Source organism: Palaemon carinicauda, chromosome 1 (genome assembly GCF_036898095.1).
Source record: "Palaemon carinicauda isolate YSFRI2023 chromosome 1, ASM3689809v2, whole genome shotgun sequence".
In the NCBI taxonomy this organism is placed as follows: domain Eukaryota; kingdom Metazoa; phylum Arthropoda; class Malacostraca; order Decapoda; family Palaemonidae; genus Palaemon; species Palaemon carinicauda.
The window spans coordinates 686,334-707,072 of NC_090725.1; the positions used below are offsets into that span (position 1 = coordinate 686,334).

The window sequence follows — 20,739 nt, forward strand, 5'->3', positions numbered from 1 at the left end:
CCCTTTAACATTAAACTCACACTGCTGGGCAGAAACTGTTCCCTGCATTCACCTCAAATGAAAGTTTTTAAAGACTCTTGATAATGCACTGTAAGGGGGGAATTTTCAAAGTATCGAAATACAGGACATAATAAAAAAACTATTTCGATGAGTCTTATTTGTAAGTCTCATAGCTAATATTCAAAATCTAAATTATTTTAATACTTCCCCTAGATTTACATGTGATTGCAGTACGTCTAAGAAGGTCGAGAGACTACAATAACTTTTAATAACTATACAAGAATGTTTTCCTTAATCAGTTTCATTATCAAAGCTCTTTAGTACATGTGATTAAGATGAACTGGTGTAATCTTATGTTGACAATCAGGAGTGAACTTGCTTCACCTCACCCACATTGCTATGCCTAGATTCAAAAGTAAATAACCATCAAAATATGGGAGGAAGTAGGAAACATCCATGAATCTATGGTAAATAATGAAATAGCTAATTTTGTTTAAAAAATTATCGTACAGTAGGTTTAATTTCACAATTCTTACCTGTGATTCATCCATGGATGAAAGGATAGTGTTATCATAAAAGGAATATGTAAAATAAATTGTAAGTTTTACCACTAAATTACATTCCATCATATTAACAAAATACAAAATATGTGAGGAATGTACAGAACCAAATCTCACAGGTAAGGGTTGTAAGTAAAAACTTAGATACAGTATACTGTATAGAGATTATGCAAACAAAATAATTGCCAAACAAAAAGGACTAATGTGCAAAATATATGTCCTCCACGCAAACCCATCAAGGTACAGTACTTTATTATACATAATCTCATATCAAGAAAAACCCTACAATTGTAGTCTTAAAAGAACATTCCACTTCTGTCACATGAAACTTATGAGGAACGGTAAGGACCCATCACTTCACATTTTAGAAAAAGCAGCAATTAAAAACCTATAAGTTCTTAACCTATAGCATCTTTGAGATTCCCAACAGATCATTTTAATAAATAAAAAATATGACACCTGCATTGTGATGTAGTAATAAGCTCTACCAAAAGACTAAACTACTAATATACATATTTACCTTGGTGAATGCAATCTCTTATTCTGGTAAATGAAAAGAACTGAAATTTGAAACAATTCAAGGACTAAAATAATTTCTACTCCAGAAGTCTTCATTGTATGCCTCTGCATAAATCAGCTTCAGTTTTTGCAAATTTATGAGATTTACTAAAGAATTTATTAAACAAGACTTATTAACGACTCAATCAATCTACAAAGTAGGATTCCTCAAATGGGAAATAGCTAAAAATATTACCCTAGAAACAAATATCTTCATCACTACCTACAAAGAGGGAGTAAGGAAAAGGACCAAAACAAGTTGAAGTCTTATAAAATAAAACTAACCATAGAACAATCTCAAGAATGTGATCAAATCAAAACTAATTACAGTACAGGTACCAGGGCACAAACGCATGACACTAGATACACTAGCCATTATACAAAACACTTGTAGCTCACAAATAATGGAAGCACAACTAATGACAGTGATAAAGGAAAAAGACAGAAAGCACTATAAGGGTATTCTAATGTGGATGCGAAAGCCGTGATCGTACTATAGAGGAAGGGATGCCTCCTCTTAGCACGACAACCAGAAGATGAGCGAAGTAAGCCATGCATGATTGAGTTTGACAGAATTGTCTTTGTGTGTTTATTTTTGCCTATATATAGCGATTTTTTCACTTATGTTTCGAGATCTCGTACGTCTGGTAGAAATGGAAGGTATTAGCAGAGAGTAGGTAAAAGAAAAATGAGCTACGAGAACAGCAGCCACAGTTTCCAAAGACATATAGAAGTTATAATGCATGTGTTCGTTTACTCGCAGTTCATAGGTACATTGTGTTTTTACAACGTCCTCGGGAACTTTATAGCAAAGGACAATGTTACCTAAGGTCATAGAAAGAACAAAATGTAAGCAGAGAACAAGAAAAAAGAACCAAGAAGAGAGGGAAACATGAATAGCGGTCTTTAAATGATGACCTCACCCTTACTGCCTTGTCTGCAAGACTGAGTTTGACAGAATCCTCTTTGTGTGTTTATTTTTGCATATACTGTATACAGCAATTTTTTACATATGTTTCAAAATCTTGTACGTCTGGCAGAAATGGAAGGGATTGGTAGAGGGTAGGTGAAATAAAAATGTTATTTTGATAATAAAATAAATTTTTGAATATACTTACCCGGTGATTATATAGCTGCAACTCTGTTGCCCGACAGACAACTCTACGGTAAAAACTCGCCAGCGATCGCTACACAGGTTGCGGGTGTGCCCAACAGCGCCATCTGTCGTCCAGATACCCAGTACTCAATGTAAACAAAGACTCAATTTTACCCTCGTCCCACTGCGTCTCTATTGGGGAGGAAGGGAGGGTCCTTTAATTTATAATCACCGGGTAAGTATATTCAAAAATTTATTTTATTATCAAAATAACATTTTTCAATATTTAACTTAGCCGGTGATTATATAGCTGATTCACACCCAGGGGGGTGGGTAGAGACCAGCAATATAAGTTTACACTTTTATGAGCTAAGAGTTTTTATTTCATTTTAGAAGTTATCAAAATAACAAAAACAAAATAAATAGGTACCTGGTAAGGAAGTCGACTTGAACAATTACTCTGCCTTTTAAGTACGTCTTCCTTACGGAGCCTCGCGATCCTCTTAGGATGCTGATCGACCCCTAGGATCTGAAGTATCAAGGGTTGCAACCTATACAACAGGACCTCATCAAAACCCCTAATCTAGGCGCTCTCAAGAAATGACTTTGACCACCCGCTAAATCAACCAGGATGCGAAAGGCTTCTTAGCCTTCCGGACAACCCAAAAAACAACAATAAAAACATTTCAAGAGAAAGATTAAAAGGGTATGGAATTAGGGAATTGTAGTGGTTGAGCCCTCACCCACTACTGCACTCGCTGCTACGAATGGTCCCAGTGTGTAGCAGTTCTCGTAAAGAGTCTGGACATCTTTCAAGTAAAATGACGCGAACACTGACTTGCTTCTCCAATAGGTTGCGTCCATTATACTTTGCAGAAATATAATTTGCTTAAAGGCCACGGAAGTTGTTACAGCTCTAACTTCGTGCGTCTTCACCTTAAGCAAAGTTCGGTCTTCCTCACTCAGATGTGAATGAGCTTCTCGTATTAACAATCTGATAAAGTCTGACCAAGCATTCTTTGACAAAGGCAAGGATGGTTTCTTAACTGAACACCATAAAGCTTCAGATTGGCCTTGTAAAGGTTTAGTACGCTTTAAATAGAACTTAAGAGCTCTAACAGGGCATAAGACTCTTTCTAGTTCATTGCCTACGATCTCCGATAAGCTGGGGATATCGAAAGATTTAGGCCAAGGCCGAGAAGGCAGCTCATTTTTGGCTAGAAAACCAAGTTGTAGCGAACAAGTGGCTTTTTCTGACGAAAATCCTATGTTCTTGCTGAAGGCATGAATCTCACTGACTCTTTTAGCCAAGGCTAAGCATACCAGGAAAAGAGTCTTAAGAGTGAGATCTTTCAGGGAGGCTGATTGTAACGGCTCCAACCTATCTGACATGAAGAATCTTAGTACCACGTCTAAATTCCATCCAGGGGTAGCCAAACGACGCTCCTTGGTGGTCTCAAAAGACTTAAGGAGGTCTTGCAGATCTTTATGTTTGGAAAGATCTAAGCCTCTATGCCGGAAGACCGATGCCAACATGCTTCTGTAGCCCTTGATAGTGGGAGCTGAAAGGGATCGTCCTTTTCTCAGGTATAAGAGAAAAACAGCTATTTGAGCTACAGAGGTACTGGTCGAGGATACAGAAACTGACTTGCACCAGTCTCGGAAGACTTCCCACTTCGATTGGTAGACTCTAATGGAAGACGCTCTCCTTGCTCTAGCAATCGCACTGGCTGCTTCCTTCGAAAAGCCTCTAGCTCTCGAGAGTCTTTCGATAGTCTGAAGGCAGTCAGACGAAGAGCGTGGAGGCTTTGGAGTACCTTCTTTACGTGTGGCTGACGTAGAAGGTCTACCCTTAGAGGAAGACTACTGGGAACGTCTACTAACCATCGAAGTATCTCGGTGAACCATTCTCTCGCGGGCCAGAGGGAAGCAACTAAAGTCAACCTTGTCCCTTCGTGAGAGGCGAACTTCTGCTGTACCTTGTTGACAATCTTGAACGGTGGGAATGCGTAGAGATCCAGATGTGACCAATCTAGGAGGAAAGCATCTATATGTATTGCTGCTGGGTCCGGGACTGGAGAGCAATAGATTGGAAGCCTCTTGGTCAGCGAGGTTGCAAAGAGATCTATGGATGGTTTTACCCCAAGTGGCCCAAAGTCTCTTGCACACATCCTTGTGGAGGGTCCATTCGGTTGGAATTACTTGCCCTTTCCGACTGAGACAATCTGCTATGACGTTCAAGTCGCCTTGGATGAACCTCGTTACTAGGGAGATGTCTTGACCTTTTGACCAGATGAGCAGGTCCCTTGCGATCTCGTACAACGTCAGTGAGTGGGTACCTCCTTGTTTGGAGATGTACGCCAAGGCCATGGTGATGTCCGAGTTAACTTCCACCACTTTGCCTCGAAGGAGAGACTTGAAGCTTTTCAAGGCCAGATGTACTGCCAACAGCTCCTTGCAGTTGATATGCATGCTCCTCTGACTCGAGTTCCACAGTCCTGAGCATTCCCGACCGTCTAGTGTCGCGCCCCAGCCCACGTCCGATGCGTCCGAGAAGAGAACGTGGTTGGGAGTCTGAACAGTCAGGGGAAGACCCTCTCTTAGGTTGATATTGTCCTTTCACCAAGTCAGACAAGACTTTATCTTTTCGGAAACCGGGATCGAGACCGCTTCTAGCGTCTTGTCCTTTTTCCAGTGAAAAGCTAGATGGTATTGAAGAGGACGGAGGTGTAGTCTTCCTAGTGACACAAATTGTTCCACGGATGACAGCGTCCCTACCAGACTCATCCACAGCCTGACTGAGCAGCGTTCCTTCTTCAGCATCTTCTGGATGGATAGCAGGGCTTGATCTATTCTGGGGGCTGATCGTCTTGTTGTTCAGCAACGTCCTCATCAGAGGGTTCCTCATCCGAAAACTGATGAGGAAACGGCAACGGAGTGGGCAACGTCTGGCTCGCTGAGTCCGGTCGCACTGGTGCATGCGTGACGGAGCCGGACGCAACGTCATGGAACTGCTGCACAGTCTGTGAACTGTCAACAACCATGGGTGCGCGAGGAAGCACAGCGTCAACCCGAGACTGTCTAGACCGTCTGGGTTGTGCAGTCAACACCCTACCGGGTTGCTGAGGTTGACGCACTGCGTCAAAACAAGTCACCTCTGCTGGTTGTTGAACGTCCTGAACGTCAACAACCACCTCCGAGCGTCGCTCAACGTCAACGTGCGGCTGGCAACCCACACTGGGTCGCATCGGTGGAGGAACCACCTCAACTGGCAGACGCGAGTAGGTTACCTCAGCGTCAACAGGGCGCACAACCGACCGGTTGGAAGGTTGTTGGCCAGAAGGTTCGGTAGCAACCTTCTCCGCATTAAAGTCCTCTATCAAGGACGCAAGCTTGGACTGCATGTCTTGCAGCAAAGCCCATTTAGGGTCTACGGGAGCAGGTGTGGCAACAGACGGGGTTAGCGACTGAGGCGGTACTGCTTACCATCCCTGAAAGCCTTGTTATGCATGACATAATTGTACAGCAAAACTTCAAAGGCTCGAAAACAGCTGTGAAGTTGACCTGTAAACAACTTGGAGCGTCTCCTGGCCAGGCGCCAGGGAGAGTCTACGAGAATTGAGAAGTCTATCTGGGCAGAGGCATGAACTCCCAAGCCGAGAACTTCTCTCGTGTCATATCAGACTCTCGCTCTATAAACCAGTTTAAAAGAAGGGAAAGCAAAGGCTGTATCCCCCAAACTCCTCCTGGTGAAAAACCAGTCGCCTAGCCAACGTAAAGCTCTCTAGGAGAGCGAGAGAGCACTAGCTTAAAAACAACGGCTTCGAAGTAGCTAGGCCTAGTGTAAGCTCTGACGTTTAGGCGAACGAGGAGCAGCAGTTACAAAAAGATCCGGACAAAGATCCTTAAAAAAATCATCATGATTTAATTAAAGTCCATAGGAGGCTAAGCAGCTTTAGGCTCCTCTCCATCTGACAGAGTCCTCAAGGGAATATCAGTAGGAGGGGGAACAGCAACTTCCTCATCTACAGGAACCTTGTCCGATAAAAGCTGAGTCTCAAGCAAGGGAGAGACCTACCGTGGTGGCAATGCTTTACAAGCAGAGTCCACACTCACTGGTGCATTAGTAGCGGACCAGAACGCAACGTCATGTAACTGCTTGACAGTCTGTGAACTGTCAACAACTGAACTGTCAACCACAACAGGTGCGTGAGGACGCACAGCGTCCACTCGAGACTGCTTTGACTGCCTAGACTGAGCAGTCAAAACAACTCTAGAATGCGGAGGTTGACGCACAGCGTCAAAACAAGTCAACTCCGATTGTTAGTGAACGTCTTGAACGTCAACAGGAGCATCAGCAAGTGGCCTAACGTCCAAATGCGGCTGAAAAACCACATGAGACCGCATCGAGTGTGGTTCTAAACAACCTGACTGACGTGACTAAGCTACGCCAACGTCAACAGTAAGCACAAAGGAACGTTAGGTTGGCTGAAAGCCAGGATATCGATGAGATAAACAGCTAGACTCAACGGACTAATCGGCAGAATAGTCTTCCATAAGGGAGGCAAGCATATACTGCATGTCTTGCCATACAACCCATTAAGGATCAACGGAAATGGTTGTGGTAATAGACGAGGGTAACGTCTGTGACCGCAACACTTTGCCCACAAAAAAAGACTCTCGGAGTCTGTGTTACGCTTTTGTTAGGCGGCGAGCAGTTATCCGATGACTGCATAGGGTCAGAGCTGTCCTAATGGTTGTAACCAGGACGCTGGACCTGTCCTGAAAGGACTGACTTTCGCTTAAGGGCTTCGAAACCTTGTGACAGGTTTCTTATGCGAAAAGCCTTCGGATGACGAGGAGAAACAACGTCTCTCTCGTCTTATGGTAGGGGAGATCTTGGTAAGATACACCCGATACCATAGAGGGAAAACGTCTGTTCGTTGATCAAGGCCTCTCGAACCCATAAGTCGTTTGACATTACTTCTCCCCTGGGCTTGGGAGCATGCAAGAGGTCCCGGACTAGGTGAACGACAGGCACGAACAGACGAACCCTCGGACGCAACACTGTAACACTTTGCGCATATCACTTTATCACTTCGATTTTCTGTTTTGCACTTATTTCACTGAAATCGAAACTTTTACTGATTTCTACCTGAAACACGCAATTCTACCCTTCATTAAAAGGTAGTAATTGCGAAATCAGTCGTATAATGCAAGCTCGTTAATACCAGCAAAAAACAGAAAACATATTTTAAGATAAAAAAAAATCAGTGGCTGGGAAAGAGACTAAACACTAGTTCATATAACTACGTTTTCAATCTCTCACCGCACATAGCCTGGGGACGAGAATAAAAAACTAAAAACGTTTTATCCTTCCTCCCCGTACAGCGACTAGGGACGAGAGTAACTCGAGAACAACGTTACCCGTCTCTATCTCTCTCTCTCTTTCTCTCTTGATTTCGCACCTAAGAGAAGAGCCCAATTATATTTCGTCAAAAAAACATGTTATTTGACTAAAGGAAAAAACTGAAAGGTTTTTCAAATAAAAAGTTCCTTTAAAATAGAATTTAAAACATTTAAGCTAAGAAAGAATGAACAAAACGTCAGAATCGATTTACTCTTACTGCAAAGTGAAACCGTGATACACTCTCTCTCTATCGTAACGATAGAGCGCATGTTGAACGTCCTGAACGTCAACAACTGCGTAGCATAAATAAACTAAACGTTAGTTCATCTTTGAAAACAGTACGAAGACTATCAAAGAAATTCTTTCATAAAATATTACATTTAAAAAGTTTTAAATCCTTAGCTCTTTAAAAGCTAATTACGATATAAAGGGCTCAACGTTGATTAACTTCGGTTTCCAAGTTAGGACCGCCTACTCTCAGGAAAGGTCTATACAGTGATGCCTCAGGATACGAGATTAATCCGTTCAGGATGCGGTTTCGTATCCTGATATTTTCGTATCCTGATATTTTCGTATCCTGAGTCGTGTTTTACATGTAAATAGCCTAATCCGTTCCAAGCCTTATAAAAAGTCACCCTTTCTTTCATAAACACGCTAAACTGTAGTAATAAACATGCAATGTAGCCATTTCTATCATTCAATAATTAACACAACCGTTAAAAACAGCCTAATCCATTCCAGAAACCACTATGAGATTATTCAATAATATAGTTATAGCCAAGTTATCCCCCCCAAGCCCAAAGAAAACGGTCCGTTTTCTTTACTACTGTATAAAAGTTATGGTACTGTATGTACGTAAAGCATTTAGATCAGTGAAGGTGTATTGTTACCTGTACGTACACCTAAATTACTGATTCATACCTGTACACTCTGAAAAAAAGGTTACAGTTAATTAGTGTAACAAAAAAGTTGAAACTTACCTTTTGATTGAGACGATGTCCGATAGCGAAGTCGCGGCAGAGGAGGATGGCATAAGGCAGAAAACGTAACAAGTGACAGACTACGTACAGTAATTTACACACTTAACACATTAACACTTAAACTTTACGAAATAAAAAAATGGAAGAAATAATTAACACTTAACATTACGTATGGAAAACTATAAAATGAAAGAAAAAATTACTTTAACACTTAACGGTAACATAAAACTTAAAATTGAATTTTTTTTTTTTTTTGCTTTTTTATAACTTTACGTTTTTCTTATTTTCTAAATCTCTTCTACTTCTTCATCACTTTCTTTTTTCTGTTTCTTTTCTTTACTTTCACCTTCTAATTCTTCATCCCTTCCTCTTTTCTGTTTCTTTTCTTCACTTTCACCTTCGTCTTGGCCTACTAATACCGCTGGCCTCTTTAATAAGAAACTATCCATTGAAGCTTGTTTCTGCCTACTTTTCAAAACATTTCTAAAATGCATTAGGCAAACGTAATATAATACACTACGTAACAAGTGACAGACTACGTACAGTAATTTACACACTTAACACATTAACACAAACTTTACGAAATAAAAAAATGGAAGAAATAATTAACACTTAGCATTACGTATGGAAAACTATAAAATGAAAGAAAAAATTACTTTAACACTTAACGGTAACATAAAACTTAAAATTGAATTTTTTTTTTTTTTGCTTTTTTATAACTTTACGTTTTTCTTATTTTCTAAATCTCTTCTACTTCTTCATCACTTTCTTTTTTCTGTTTCTTTTCTTTACTTTCACCTTCTAATTCTTCATCCCTTCCTCTTTTCTGTTTCTTTTCTTCACTTTCACCTTCGTCTTGGCCTACTAATACCTCTGGCCTCTTTAATAAGAAACTATCCATTGAAGCTTGTTTCTGCCTACTTTTCAACACATTTCTAAAATGCGTTAGGCAAACGTAATATAATACACTACGTAACGTTATATACAGTCTATGTATAGTAAACACTAATACAGTACAGTGCACAGTAACGAATGTTTATTAACGATAACACGTGGCGTACGAATGTACTGTATATTAACACTAAGTCAAACAAGCGAAAGCACACAATGTCTGTTAACGATACCGTGGTCGGAACGAAAAGAGAGAGAGAGAGATGAACGCCCGTGCGTAGGCAAGCTGGGATAGTTGCCGACCAATAGGAAAGCAGGATCTTATGGCGTCAGCTAGCGTCTGAGTAGGGAGATAACCAATGGGTGAGCGGGAGGCTGTACGTGAGTCTACCCAAGTTCAAAGTCAGGCGGCGCGCGCTTTTTAAAATTACTCTCGGCGAAGAGTTGGGATCTCGTAAGGTTTTCGTATCCTGAAATTTTATCCGTATCCTGGGGCATAAAAATCTTCGAATCACTTTTCGCATCCTGAATTTTTCGTAAGCAGAAACTTTCGTATCCAGAGGTATCACTGTATAAACAAAACATTAAAATTTATTTTTATATGTTTATAATAAAAGGAAAGTTAATCGAAGAGGCCTAATAAAGGCGGAGAGATATAAAATATATAGAGGAAAATCTATAACGTGATAAGATAATTACTAAAAGCCTAAACACACTTCCGTCTAAGGGAAGGGTCGGCCATTTAAAAGTGAAAGGAAGTCCATACTCTCTTTGTCACCATAATTAAATCTATCCAAAACGAGTTCAAGATTTAAGATAAAGATAAAACACCTGCATAGCGAAAGCTCAAAACTAGAATAAAGTACTTCACCAATTAGTTGTGAAAAAACTCCAGTTTAGCAACAGCGAGTAAGTACGTCTTGTCGATAGCTCGACAGAGAGAAAATTGAGTCTTTGTTTACATTGAGTACTGGGTATCTGGACGACAGATGGCGCTGTTGGGCACACCCGCAACCTGTGTAGCGATCGCTGGCGAGTTTTTAACGTAGAGTTGTCTGTCGGGCAACAGAGTTGCAGCTATATAATCACCGGCTAAGTTAAATATTGAAAACTACCGCTATGAGAACAGCAGCCAGAGTTTCCAAAGACCTATAGAAGTTATAACATGTGTTTGTTTACTTGCAGTTCGTATGTACGTTGTTTTTTCACAATGTACTCGGGAACTTTATAGCAAGGCCAATGTTTCCTAAGGTCATAGAAAAAACTAAAAGCAAGCAGAGAATAAGAAAAAAGAACCAAGAAGAGAGGGAAACATGAATAAGAGGACAAAGCTGAAATGTGCTAACTAAAACACTGGCATCAATGAGAGATTGCTGACAACTCATGACATCCTTACACCAAGTGTAATAGTAAACTTGGGGTTTAAATACCTCGTTTAGGGTGCGTTTATGTAGGAATAAACAATAAAAGTAATCCTAATAATGTTATCTTGATTTCTTTAAGAAAAGAAGCAAAAATTTATTGCAAATCTTTGGGAGCTCATAACTCAAAAACATACTTATTCACACTTAGGTACATTTTTCTCACTTATCTATTGTTTGATTTTAATTGAAAAGAGGAATAAAAATCATACAATTTTGTGAGACAGAGTTTGGATTTTCTCTTTACTTTCTTTCTCACGATTATTTTACGACTAGAAAATGAAAAAAAAAATTCATAAAAAAAAACAGGAAAATAAAAATTCCGTCTCACAGAATTGTTCGGTTTGTAAAGTAATTTTTATGGTTTAAGTTTCAATACAATTGGTGTCCTATTAGTAGAGAAAAATGTAGCTGAATTTTTTTTTAAATCATGATTTTTGCTAATACTGTAAATCAAAGAGTTTTTGATCAGATGACTTGAAACTTTTATACCATGAAGGTATTACACATGTCTAAAACATACATAGAAATGGTGTGTTTTGGATCATTAGAAAAAAACCTGGCAGACATGGCGGACGGTCCCTTAAGGAAATAATTTATTTGCTATCGTAGCGGACTACACAATGAAGGCAGTGAAAGGCAAAAGTAACGACTGGAGTTACTGTATCGAACACAAAATAACTAATGGGTGACTATGTCCAGAAAATATATGATCTGCCTACCTTCTAAAACAATATCTGTGTAAAATAACAAATTTGTAAGTAATTTGTATTTTTCCTATTAAACAAACCTGGAGTTATTTACAGGGGTATACTTTTGGCGTAGCTGAAAGACGAGCCATGATAATTTTAGCGAGAGATAACTATCCCATCAGCTAGTTAGCGGGTGGGGGGTGGGGTAGACTGGCTACTCCGCTCACTCACACCTCTCAGCTGAGTAACCACTTTGCTTTATGGCAGGACTTCTCGGGGGACAGGGTAGCGGGCCAATTTGTATAAATAGCTCCAGGTTTGTATACTAGGAAAAATACAAATTACTTACAAATTTGTTATTTGTTCCGGCGTAGATACAAACCTTCCGCTATTTATAGGGGTGACTTACTCTTAGGAGGGAGCAAGTCCTCACCAACTGGCCTTGGTCATGACCCGGTGTCCTCTCTATTTCCATCTGTGATCGATAGTAGAAGGGACCCTACCCTCGCTAAAATCAAGTGCCAATATGAGGTAATACACTGATAGCGGCCTGCAGAAGCTTGTGCGTGAGTGGAACTAACAGTGTGGCTTATCTTTAATATAGAAACTCAAGTACAAAACCTATTGTTCTTAAGACTTACTCAATACCCTCCCTCAAAAAGGTATTGGGGACGTAACAAAATATTATTCTATAATTAGGAAGTATAAGGGAAATGAATCTTAGCTGCAGCGAGGTGAGGTCAGCTATGTTGAGGCTTGCCGAGCTGTTTTCCCCAGAGGGGAGAAGGTGAAAGGAAGAAAGGAGCTAGTCATTCTTACTCATTCATCCCAGACTAATCCGGGTAGCATCAGCCTTCAACCCTCTGCTACTTGTCCATCAAGGAGCCTGAGGTGTTTGCACCATTTGTTGTGCGTCCACCACAGGACCGATGGAAAAGGTCTCCATGTTCTTGTGGGTTACGTTTTTGCAGGTAATGGGCCGTGAAGGTCAATTGAGGCTTCCACATGCCCACTTAAAGTATCTGCACCACAGAGTAGTTTCTTGAATGCCAGGGACGTAGCAACGCCACTGACGTTACAAGCTCTGGGTCTTAGGATGGAGGAGGGTCTAGATTGAGAGCAACCTCAATTGCTTTCCGACCCCAGAGGGAAAGGAAATCCTTGAGATCCTCCTCTTGACTTTCCCCGTACTGGTCAACAGTGCAGACACACGGGGGTGAGCTGGTATCGTTCTTTTAAGGTAACACCACAGACTCCTCACTGGGTAAAACACCAGTTGATGGGTCTTCGGTTACCAAATGAAGACTCTTCATCCGAAATGGGCTGCACCTAGGGTACAGCACACTCGGATTTTGAGTCTTGGCAATCAACTTAGGGATGCCGCTGAGGATTACTTCTCCCTGTCTCCTAGAGCAGGAGACATCAGAAGATAGATCATACAACACACTAACTCTCTTGATCAAAGCCCAAGTGAGTAGAAAGGGCCGTTTTCCATGTAAGGAGACGATCTGCTGCCTGGCATAAAGTTTCGTAGAGAGGTTCCTTCAGGGACTGAAGAACCTGAACCGCGTTCCCAGGAGGAGGTTGAGATCCGACGGGGGACAAGTTATCTCAAACTTTGTATAAGTAAAGGCATCGATGGGAGAGAATCCCCTTCCACGACATCAGTCACAAAGGGCCGAACACTTTGCTTGGAAGACCGACGCTGAAAAGTGTCTGAGGCGCCTAGACATCTTTTCCGCAACTCGTTGCGAAAGGCCTCTCTGAGAGAGGTGGTGTAGGATCATCCAAGGCGTGAAGTCGAAGCAAAGCTACGGCTTAGGAAAGTGTTAGCATGTGGCTGCTTGGAAGATAGTGTCGTGGAGGAAGATCCCACGGAACTCCGTCAGGAGCTGCATAAGGTCAGGGAACCATTCTGTGGGATGCCATAGCAAAGCTATTGGAACTCCATCAGGAGCTGCAGAAGGTTCGGGAACCATTCTGGGGGATGCCATAGCGAAGCTATTGGAACTCCGTCAGGAGCTGCAGAAGGTCCGAGAACCATTCTGCGGGATGTCATAGCAAAGCTATTGGAGTCATTGATAAGATTTTGCTTATCCTGACTTGGCTTAGGACTTTCTCACCAGACCGAATGGGGGAAAAAAAGGTGTACACCTCTAGGCTGTCCCATCGATCTTGGAATACATCTTGTTCAAGGGCCTGGTAAACACTCGAGCGGGAGCCTAAATTTCATGGCCGTTGCGAGCATGGCCACAGTCGGGGACCTCACAAAGTTAAGACTTTGCTGGATACAAGATGATTCAAAGAAAATAGGAGCCCACTATCAGAATGGTCTGTTCAGATTATCTGCAAGCACATTCCTGTAACAGGAATGATGCGAGCGGATGGGGGCACCTAGCTGTCCGCTGTCCATCTGAGGCTTCCTACCGCTAGATGGTTCTCTAAGACAGATGAATGCTGGTACCTTTCTGAATCGGGCCAATGGACGAGGATGGAATGGAGCGGCATATGGCCCCCCTCTTTTTGATGTATTAAAGAGAGCATCAGATACAGAGGGGAGACGAGAAGATAGGCTTCTTTGCAGAAGCTCTCGTCTGCCACTCCCATCTGCGGTTCGTCCAGCGGGAGAGGGGTGGAGATTGCATAGCAATAAACACATCTCGAGGTGATGTCGAGACGTGCAACTATTTGAACGTTCTTGCAATGAAGGGGAGGAGCCTGTCCACCCTCCAACTGCCACCAATCTTGTGTGGTTGGCCGAATAATCCTGATACCCAACAGTAAACCAGTTAATCAGTAAACCTTATGTTATAAGAGCGAATCTCCATAGAGATTGCCTTCCGCACAGAAAACTGGACGGTAATTACCGAACGCATCCAACTAACCCCAAGAAGAGATTGAGATGTATCTTCAATCTATTGTAAGCATAAGTCTACTACGTAGTAGTAGCACCTAACTGTGAGCATAACAAGCATACATGCGTAGCTCGACTTATAGTCGTGTCCGGAACTCAGCTGGAGAACGTTGAAAACATTCGCAACGGAGATTCTTCCTTTTTTTAGGACGAAAACGTTCGTACTTCTCCGTCTCCGAACGTAAATGCCGTATGTCTGGTTACAGGAAAGTAGCCAAGTAACGCACTGAATAACCTGGTTTCAGTAAGGGATATAACTATATAGTACAACTTAATAGGACGGAGTTCTAATTGCAAGATGTATATAGCCCTTATTAGTAGAAAGATCGCTTGCACGCATATGTACTTGTCCATCTGCGCTAGCGCATGCATATTCTCTGCCTCCAGGAAACGTTTGCAACAAATCCGGTTGCGGGAATAATGTATGTGCGACGAATCCGGTTGCGGGAATAATGTATGTGCGACGAATCACAACATTATTGCCCAAGGAATTTTTGATCGTTGACTAACTGTAATACTTTCTTGAATGCGAGCGCACATGTTCTCAAACAAAATACAGTATACAGTTATGGAAGCAATCATTTCTCCTTTGGTTTGCCTCTCCTCTTTATGGGAGGGGATAGCCATAAAGAGGAGGGGTTTGAAACGTTCGTAAATGTAATGAAAAGTTGCCCACGCTGTTGCTATCGTTCTTTAATGTCAGCTAACACTGTTCCTTTGGGACTAATTGTTAGAGACAATAACCCTGTAAGGGTAGAATAAAAAGTCTCAGAAGCCTATCGTGTAAAACGGCACGTCATTGTACCCAGGGTACAGTGACGGGAGAGGCTGACTCAATCAAACAGTAGAACCTGAGATTAAGACAATAACCTCACGGTTTTGTCTTGCCTAGAGCGCATGCTCCAGGAAGGCTTACAGCCTTCATGAAGTTTTAACAACACCCACTGAAGTTCTGTAAAACTTCTCAGGAACGAGTCTCCTGAAAAGGGTGAAGTCTCGTATGTGGATGTTTGCTTCAAGAAGACCAAACAATTGCCATCGACCGCTTACCCGAAGGAGTTGCCATTGACCGCTTACCCGAAGGAGTTCCATTGAACGCTTTCTCGCTAGTGAGAAAACTACTGTCTAATTCAGGTTAGCGTAACGAGAAACCGAAGTTTCCCTGTCACACAAAACACCGAAGTGTCAGAGTGACTAAAGTTACGAGAGCCCAAGGATTCAACGTAACTGATATTATGAGACCCCGAAGGGTCAGTGCAATGAGAAACCAAAGTTTCCCTGTCACAAAACACTGAAGTGTCAGAGTGACTAAAGTACGAGAGCCCAAGGGTTCAGCGTAGCTAAATTTACGAGAGCCCAATTCAGCGTAACTGATACCCAAAGGTTTCGAGTCGCGTGAGCCCGAAGGATCAGCGCGACTTAGTCCCGAAGAATTCCTACTGTCATGAGAACCCGCAGGATCAACATGACGAGAGCCCGAAGGCTCAAGATCACGCCAGCCCAAAGGGTGATTGTAACGAGACCCCAAAGGGACAAGGAGAACCAGCAGATTCAAAGATCTAAATATAACACCGCTTGGGAGGTTTGTTCTCCCGAAGGAGAACGTCGCTTAAGATAGGGCTCTCGCTCCGCCCCTGAAGGAAAATCATAAGCGTAAGGGGGGGGACCGCCGATGCCCAGAGGCAGTCTTCTCTCGAGAACGAGAGACTCGTTCCCCCGAAGGGGAAACCTGCTCCGGAGAAAGCTCTGCCACTGCCCCTGGTGGATCAGCAAACTCCTACAAGTTATCTCTTGCGAACGAGAGGAAAGTTCTCCCGAAGGAGATTGCCTAAGACAAGCTTTCTCCCAGCTCTATGGGAAAAAAGTGAAGGCATAATAATATCTCTCTCGGGAACGAGAGAGAAGTCCTCCCGAAGGAGGACATCGCCTGAGACAAGCTTTCTCCCAGTTCTATGAGAAAAAGGCGTAGGCGTAATATTATCTCTCTCACGAACGAGAGAGAATTCCTCCTGAAGGAGGACATCACCTAAGGCAAGCTTTCTCCCAGCTCTATGGGAAAAAAGCGTAGGCGTAATAATATCTCTCTCAGGAATGAGAGAGAAGTCCTCCCGAAGGAGGACATCGCCTAAGACAAGCTTTCTCCCAGCTCTATGGGAAAAAAGCATAGGCGTAACAATCTGTCTCACGAATGAGAAAGAGAAGTTCCCCTCGAAGGAGGAACAAGCCTTAGACTTGCTTTTTCCCAGTTCAAGGGAAAGAAGCACAGTCTTCGGCGACGAGGTAGCAGAAGCAAAACTCGTCTGCTTCCCATCAACAAGCCTTGTTCAAGTGGAAGGTTGACAACGATTGCTACCTCTTAACGTGGGCAGCTCACGAGCTACCACATGAAGCGCAGGATAATGAACAGGGCAGCCGTAGCCAACAGCCTTGTGTTCTACGTCGCTGCTATCTGTAGAAAAGAAAATAAAAGTTGTGATTAATTTACAATTCATGCTCCGCTACACAACATGAACTATTCAGGGAATAAGTCACCTATCGTTGTCAACAGTAATTAAAGTTACAAGTATCTAATAACATAACCGTATACAGTATTTCTATTTATACATATATACACGCATATACAATATCTGTAAAAGATAAATGAAAACACACACAAGAGAAAAAGAAAAAATGACAGAAAAATAATCAAGGCAAGTCATTGTGGGAGAGCACGGCAGCATATCCGTCCTCTACCGAGCCAAATAGTAAAGTGGTTACTCAGCCGAGAGGCGTGAGTGAGCAGGGTAGCCAGTCCACCCCCACCCCCCCTGCTAACTAGCGGATGGGGTAGTTATCCCTCACTAAAATTATCATGGCTCGTCTTTCAGCTACGGAGAAAGTATACCCCTATAAATAGCAGAGGGTTTGTATCTACGCCGGAACAAATACCAATCATACAGAATTGAAAACTGCAAACCTCTCTCCTTTGCTTTCAATGAAATTGGAAATAACAAAATCAATAATGAGGTACTTGTGAATACTAGGTACAACTTAACTATAGTCAACTGAATATCATTCTTAGTTAATAAGCTAAAGTGGTTCTTGTTGTTCTCCACTGTCTGGTCTAAAAATGACAGCTGGATGGCAGTATGGAGTTCCCACAGATGTGGGTACATGGCAACAAGAGCAATGCAAAATTATATTTGTTTTTTTATTTTGAGGTTGTGAAGTTGAAACATCTGAACTAATAACATTTTAGTTTTCAAAGGTTAAGATTCATGAAAATAAATTGGGTTTCAAGTACCCTAAGCTTTCTGACTGTTCATTTATGATTTCAAACTCAAGGGATGTCACTGACAACTTTCAATAAATAAAATAACAAGCAAGATCATTTAGGGAAAATCAAAAGATATGTAATAAATGAACTAATAATGCAGCCTAAATCAATAAGGTTTATGAACAAAATGGTTATATATATACCTTGACCATCTGATATTTTGTTAGCTTCTTTCAATGCTTCCTGTGCAGAATCAAAATCTCTCAAATGGAAATAAGCTAACCCTAGGCGATACCATCCTTTCACATTATCTGGTTTCAGAATTGTTACCTCCTTACAACATTCCACTACTCTCTCATAACGGACAGGCTGTTGTTTGAGTAAACAAGCTGAAAAGGAGAAATTTCTTTATTCACAAACTGTTCATCAATCAAAACAAAAAGCTTTTCACAATGACTGCACTTTATCATAAATTTTGTTACTCAAAAAGCCCATCACAGAATTATCCTTAATTTTGGTTCAAAGAACAGCCAAGATATTTAATTCCAAACCCGAATGTAAATCTTCTACTGGTTCCAGGTAGTGTGTTTGTAATTCTAGATCCTAAGGCTTTAAGGAAGCATGAGATTAAATTTTTGTTTACATTGGTGGCAATAAGGAGTCAGTTTTCCTATAATGTTGGAATTGCTTTTAATATGAAAAATTCGTAGATAATTTGTATTTTTCCTAACTATACAAACATTAGCTATTTATAGGGGTATTACTTTCGGCGTAGCTGAAATGACGAGCCATTAAAATTTAACGAGGGTTTACTACCCACACCGCTAGTTAGCGGGGGTAGGGGAGGGTAACTTGCTACCCCCCCCCCTCACACACACCTGTGCTTGAGCTCACTTTGCTTGGAGGTACGACTTCAAGGGGGATAGGGCTGGCGGGCAAGTTTGATTAAATAGCTAAGCTTTGTATAGTTAGGAAAAATACAAATTAACTACGAATTTGTCATTTGTTCCGTAACTGACATACAAACCACACTATTTAATAGGGGTGACTCACCCATTAGGAAGGGTGGACCTCCCAGCCAGTACTGGTTTTTTGGCTTTGCCTGGGGGCTCGTTATTTGAGTGTGTCAGCACCCAAGAAATAAGGAGTCCCTGCACCTCGCTGGAACCTTGCTACGCAAGGACTGCGGCCTACGCAAGCTGTGTGTGAAGGTATAACGAAGTGTAACTTGTCCTAGGAAGTTGATCTGAAGTTCTTTAGATAGAAAGTTTAGACTAGGACTCTCCCAATACCACCTCGTTAGGGTATGGGGACGTGACAGTATTAACGTAATACTAGGAACACGAGCAAACAGGATTTACCTGCAGTGGTTTGAGGTCAGCTATGCAGAGAACCCAGGATGCTGCTTTCCCCAAGAGAGGGGATGATGAAGAAAAGAATAAGGGCCAGACAAACCTTTTCATTCATGCAGACTAAAACCGGGTAACAATGCCCTCAACCTTCTGCTACTTGTCCAATAAGGAGCTTGAGGTTTTAAACCAGCTGTTGTGCAGCCACCACAGGGCCGATAGAGAACGTATCAAGCCTCCTGTGGGTCACGTCTTGCAGGTAATGGGCTGTGAAGGTTGTCTGACGCTTCCACACCCCAGCTTGAAGGACCTGCGTCACTGAAAAATTCTTTTTGAAGGCCAGAGACGTAGCTACGCCCCTGACATCATGTGCTCTAGGGCGACGTGACAGAGGAGGGTCTGGATTCAGGGACAGATGAATCACCCTACGAATCCATGCCGAGATGGTGTTCTTGGTGACCCTCCTCTTAGTCCTCCCTGTGCTAATGAATAACGCTGACACATGAGGATGGACTGCAGCCGTTCTTTTAAGATATAGCCTCAAACTCCTTACTGGGCATAGTTTGAACTGGTACTCCTTGTTGTCTAGGCTGAATCTTAAGTACTTCCTTGAAGACGGATGGACTGGGATCTGGAAGTACGCGTCCTTCAGATCCAGTGTACACATGAAGTCTTGCGGTCTCACTGCTAGTCTGACCATGTCTGCCGTCTCCATGCTGAACAGAGTTTGTTTGACAAATTTGTTCAAAGCCGAGAGATCGATGACTGGTCTCCAGCCTCCAGACGTCTCCTTTACAAGAAAGAGTCGACTGAAGAACCCTGGGGACCCGTCGAGCACCTCTTGGAGAGCACCCTTCTTCAACAGGGTCTGTACTTCTGCCCGAAGGGCTTGCCCCCTTGCTGATCCCATGGCAAGGGAGCTCAACGACACTGGATTCGTCGTCAGGGGAGGTAGAGATGTTGTGAACGGGACGCGATATCCCTGACTGATTACGGAAATCGTCCAGGAATCGGCCCCGAGTTGCTGCCACCTGTCTGCGCAACTTTGTAGGCATACCCCACTGGTGGACATGCAGGGGAACTGCCAATCCTAGCGTTTGCGGCCTTGGCCGCTCCCTCTAGGATTCTTACCTCCCTTGGAGGACTTTTTGCCTTTCCTGTCCTTAACAGGAAAGGGCTTAGACACCACTGTCTTCGCTCCTACCGTCGGTTTCGTGGTCTTGGTAGGACGGGACTGTTGGGGTGCTGGAGGCTTATAGGGCTTGGATGTCAAAGCCCTATGAAGGAGGGAGTCTTGGTGGGACTTCCTCCACCTCTCAGCGGCCTGTTCCACATCCTTAGGCTCAAACAGGTTCGTTCCTTCCAAGGATGAATGCCTGAGCCTATTTATCTCGGTGCTAGGGACCTTCTGATGGAACCTCTCAGCCACCGCATCCCGACATTTCAGGATGGTGTTCGCCCATAAGTTCGAGACTTGGTGGGCCAGAAACTCGATCGTGCGAGTGCCTGAGAGGAGGAACGTCTCCATAGCTTTCCTGGTACGTTCTTTAGAGAAGTCCTCAGAGCGTATAAGGATACCTAAGGTCCCTAACCAGATATCCAGCCACGAAGT

At 42.6% G+C, this 20,739-nt stretch overlaps 1 protein-coding gene across 2 annotated transcripts in view; it reads right to left on the reverse strand.

The window, feature by feature from the left end:
• The window catches only part of LOC137646382 (tetratricopeptide repeat protein 9C-like), a 90,525-nt gene that overhangs the window by 4,665 nt on the left and 65,121 nt on the right, over positions 1 to 20,739 (reverse strand). For both annotated transcript variants that reach the window (XM_068379486.1, XM_068379488.1), the window contains exon 4: positions 17,982 to 18,167. In XM_068379486.1, the coding sequence (XP_068235587.1) occupies positions 17,982 to 18,167 (186 nt within the window). The remainder of the gene's footprint in view (positions 1 to 17,981; positions 18,168 to 20,739) is intronic.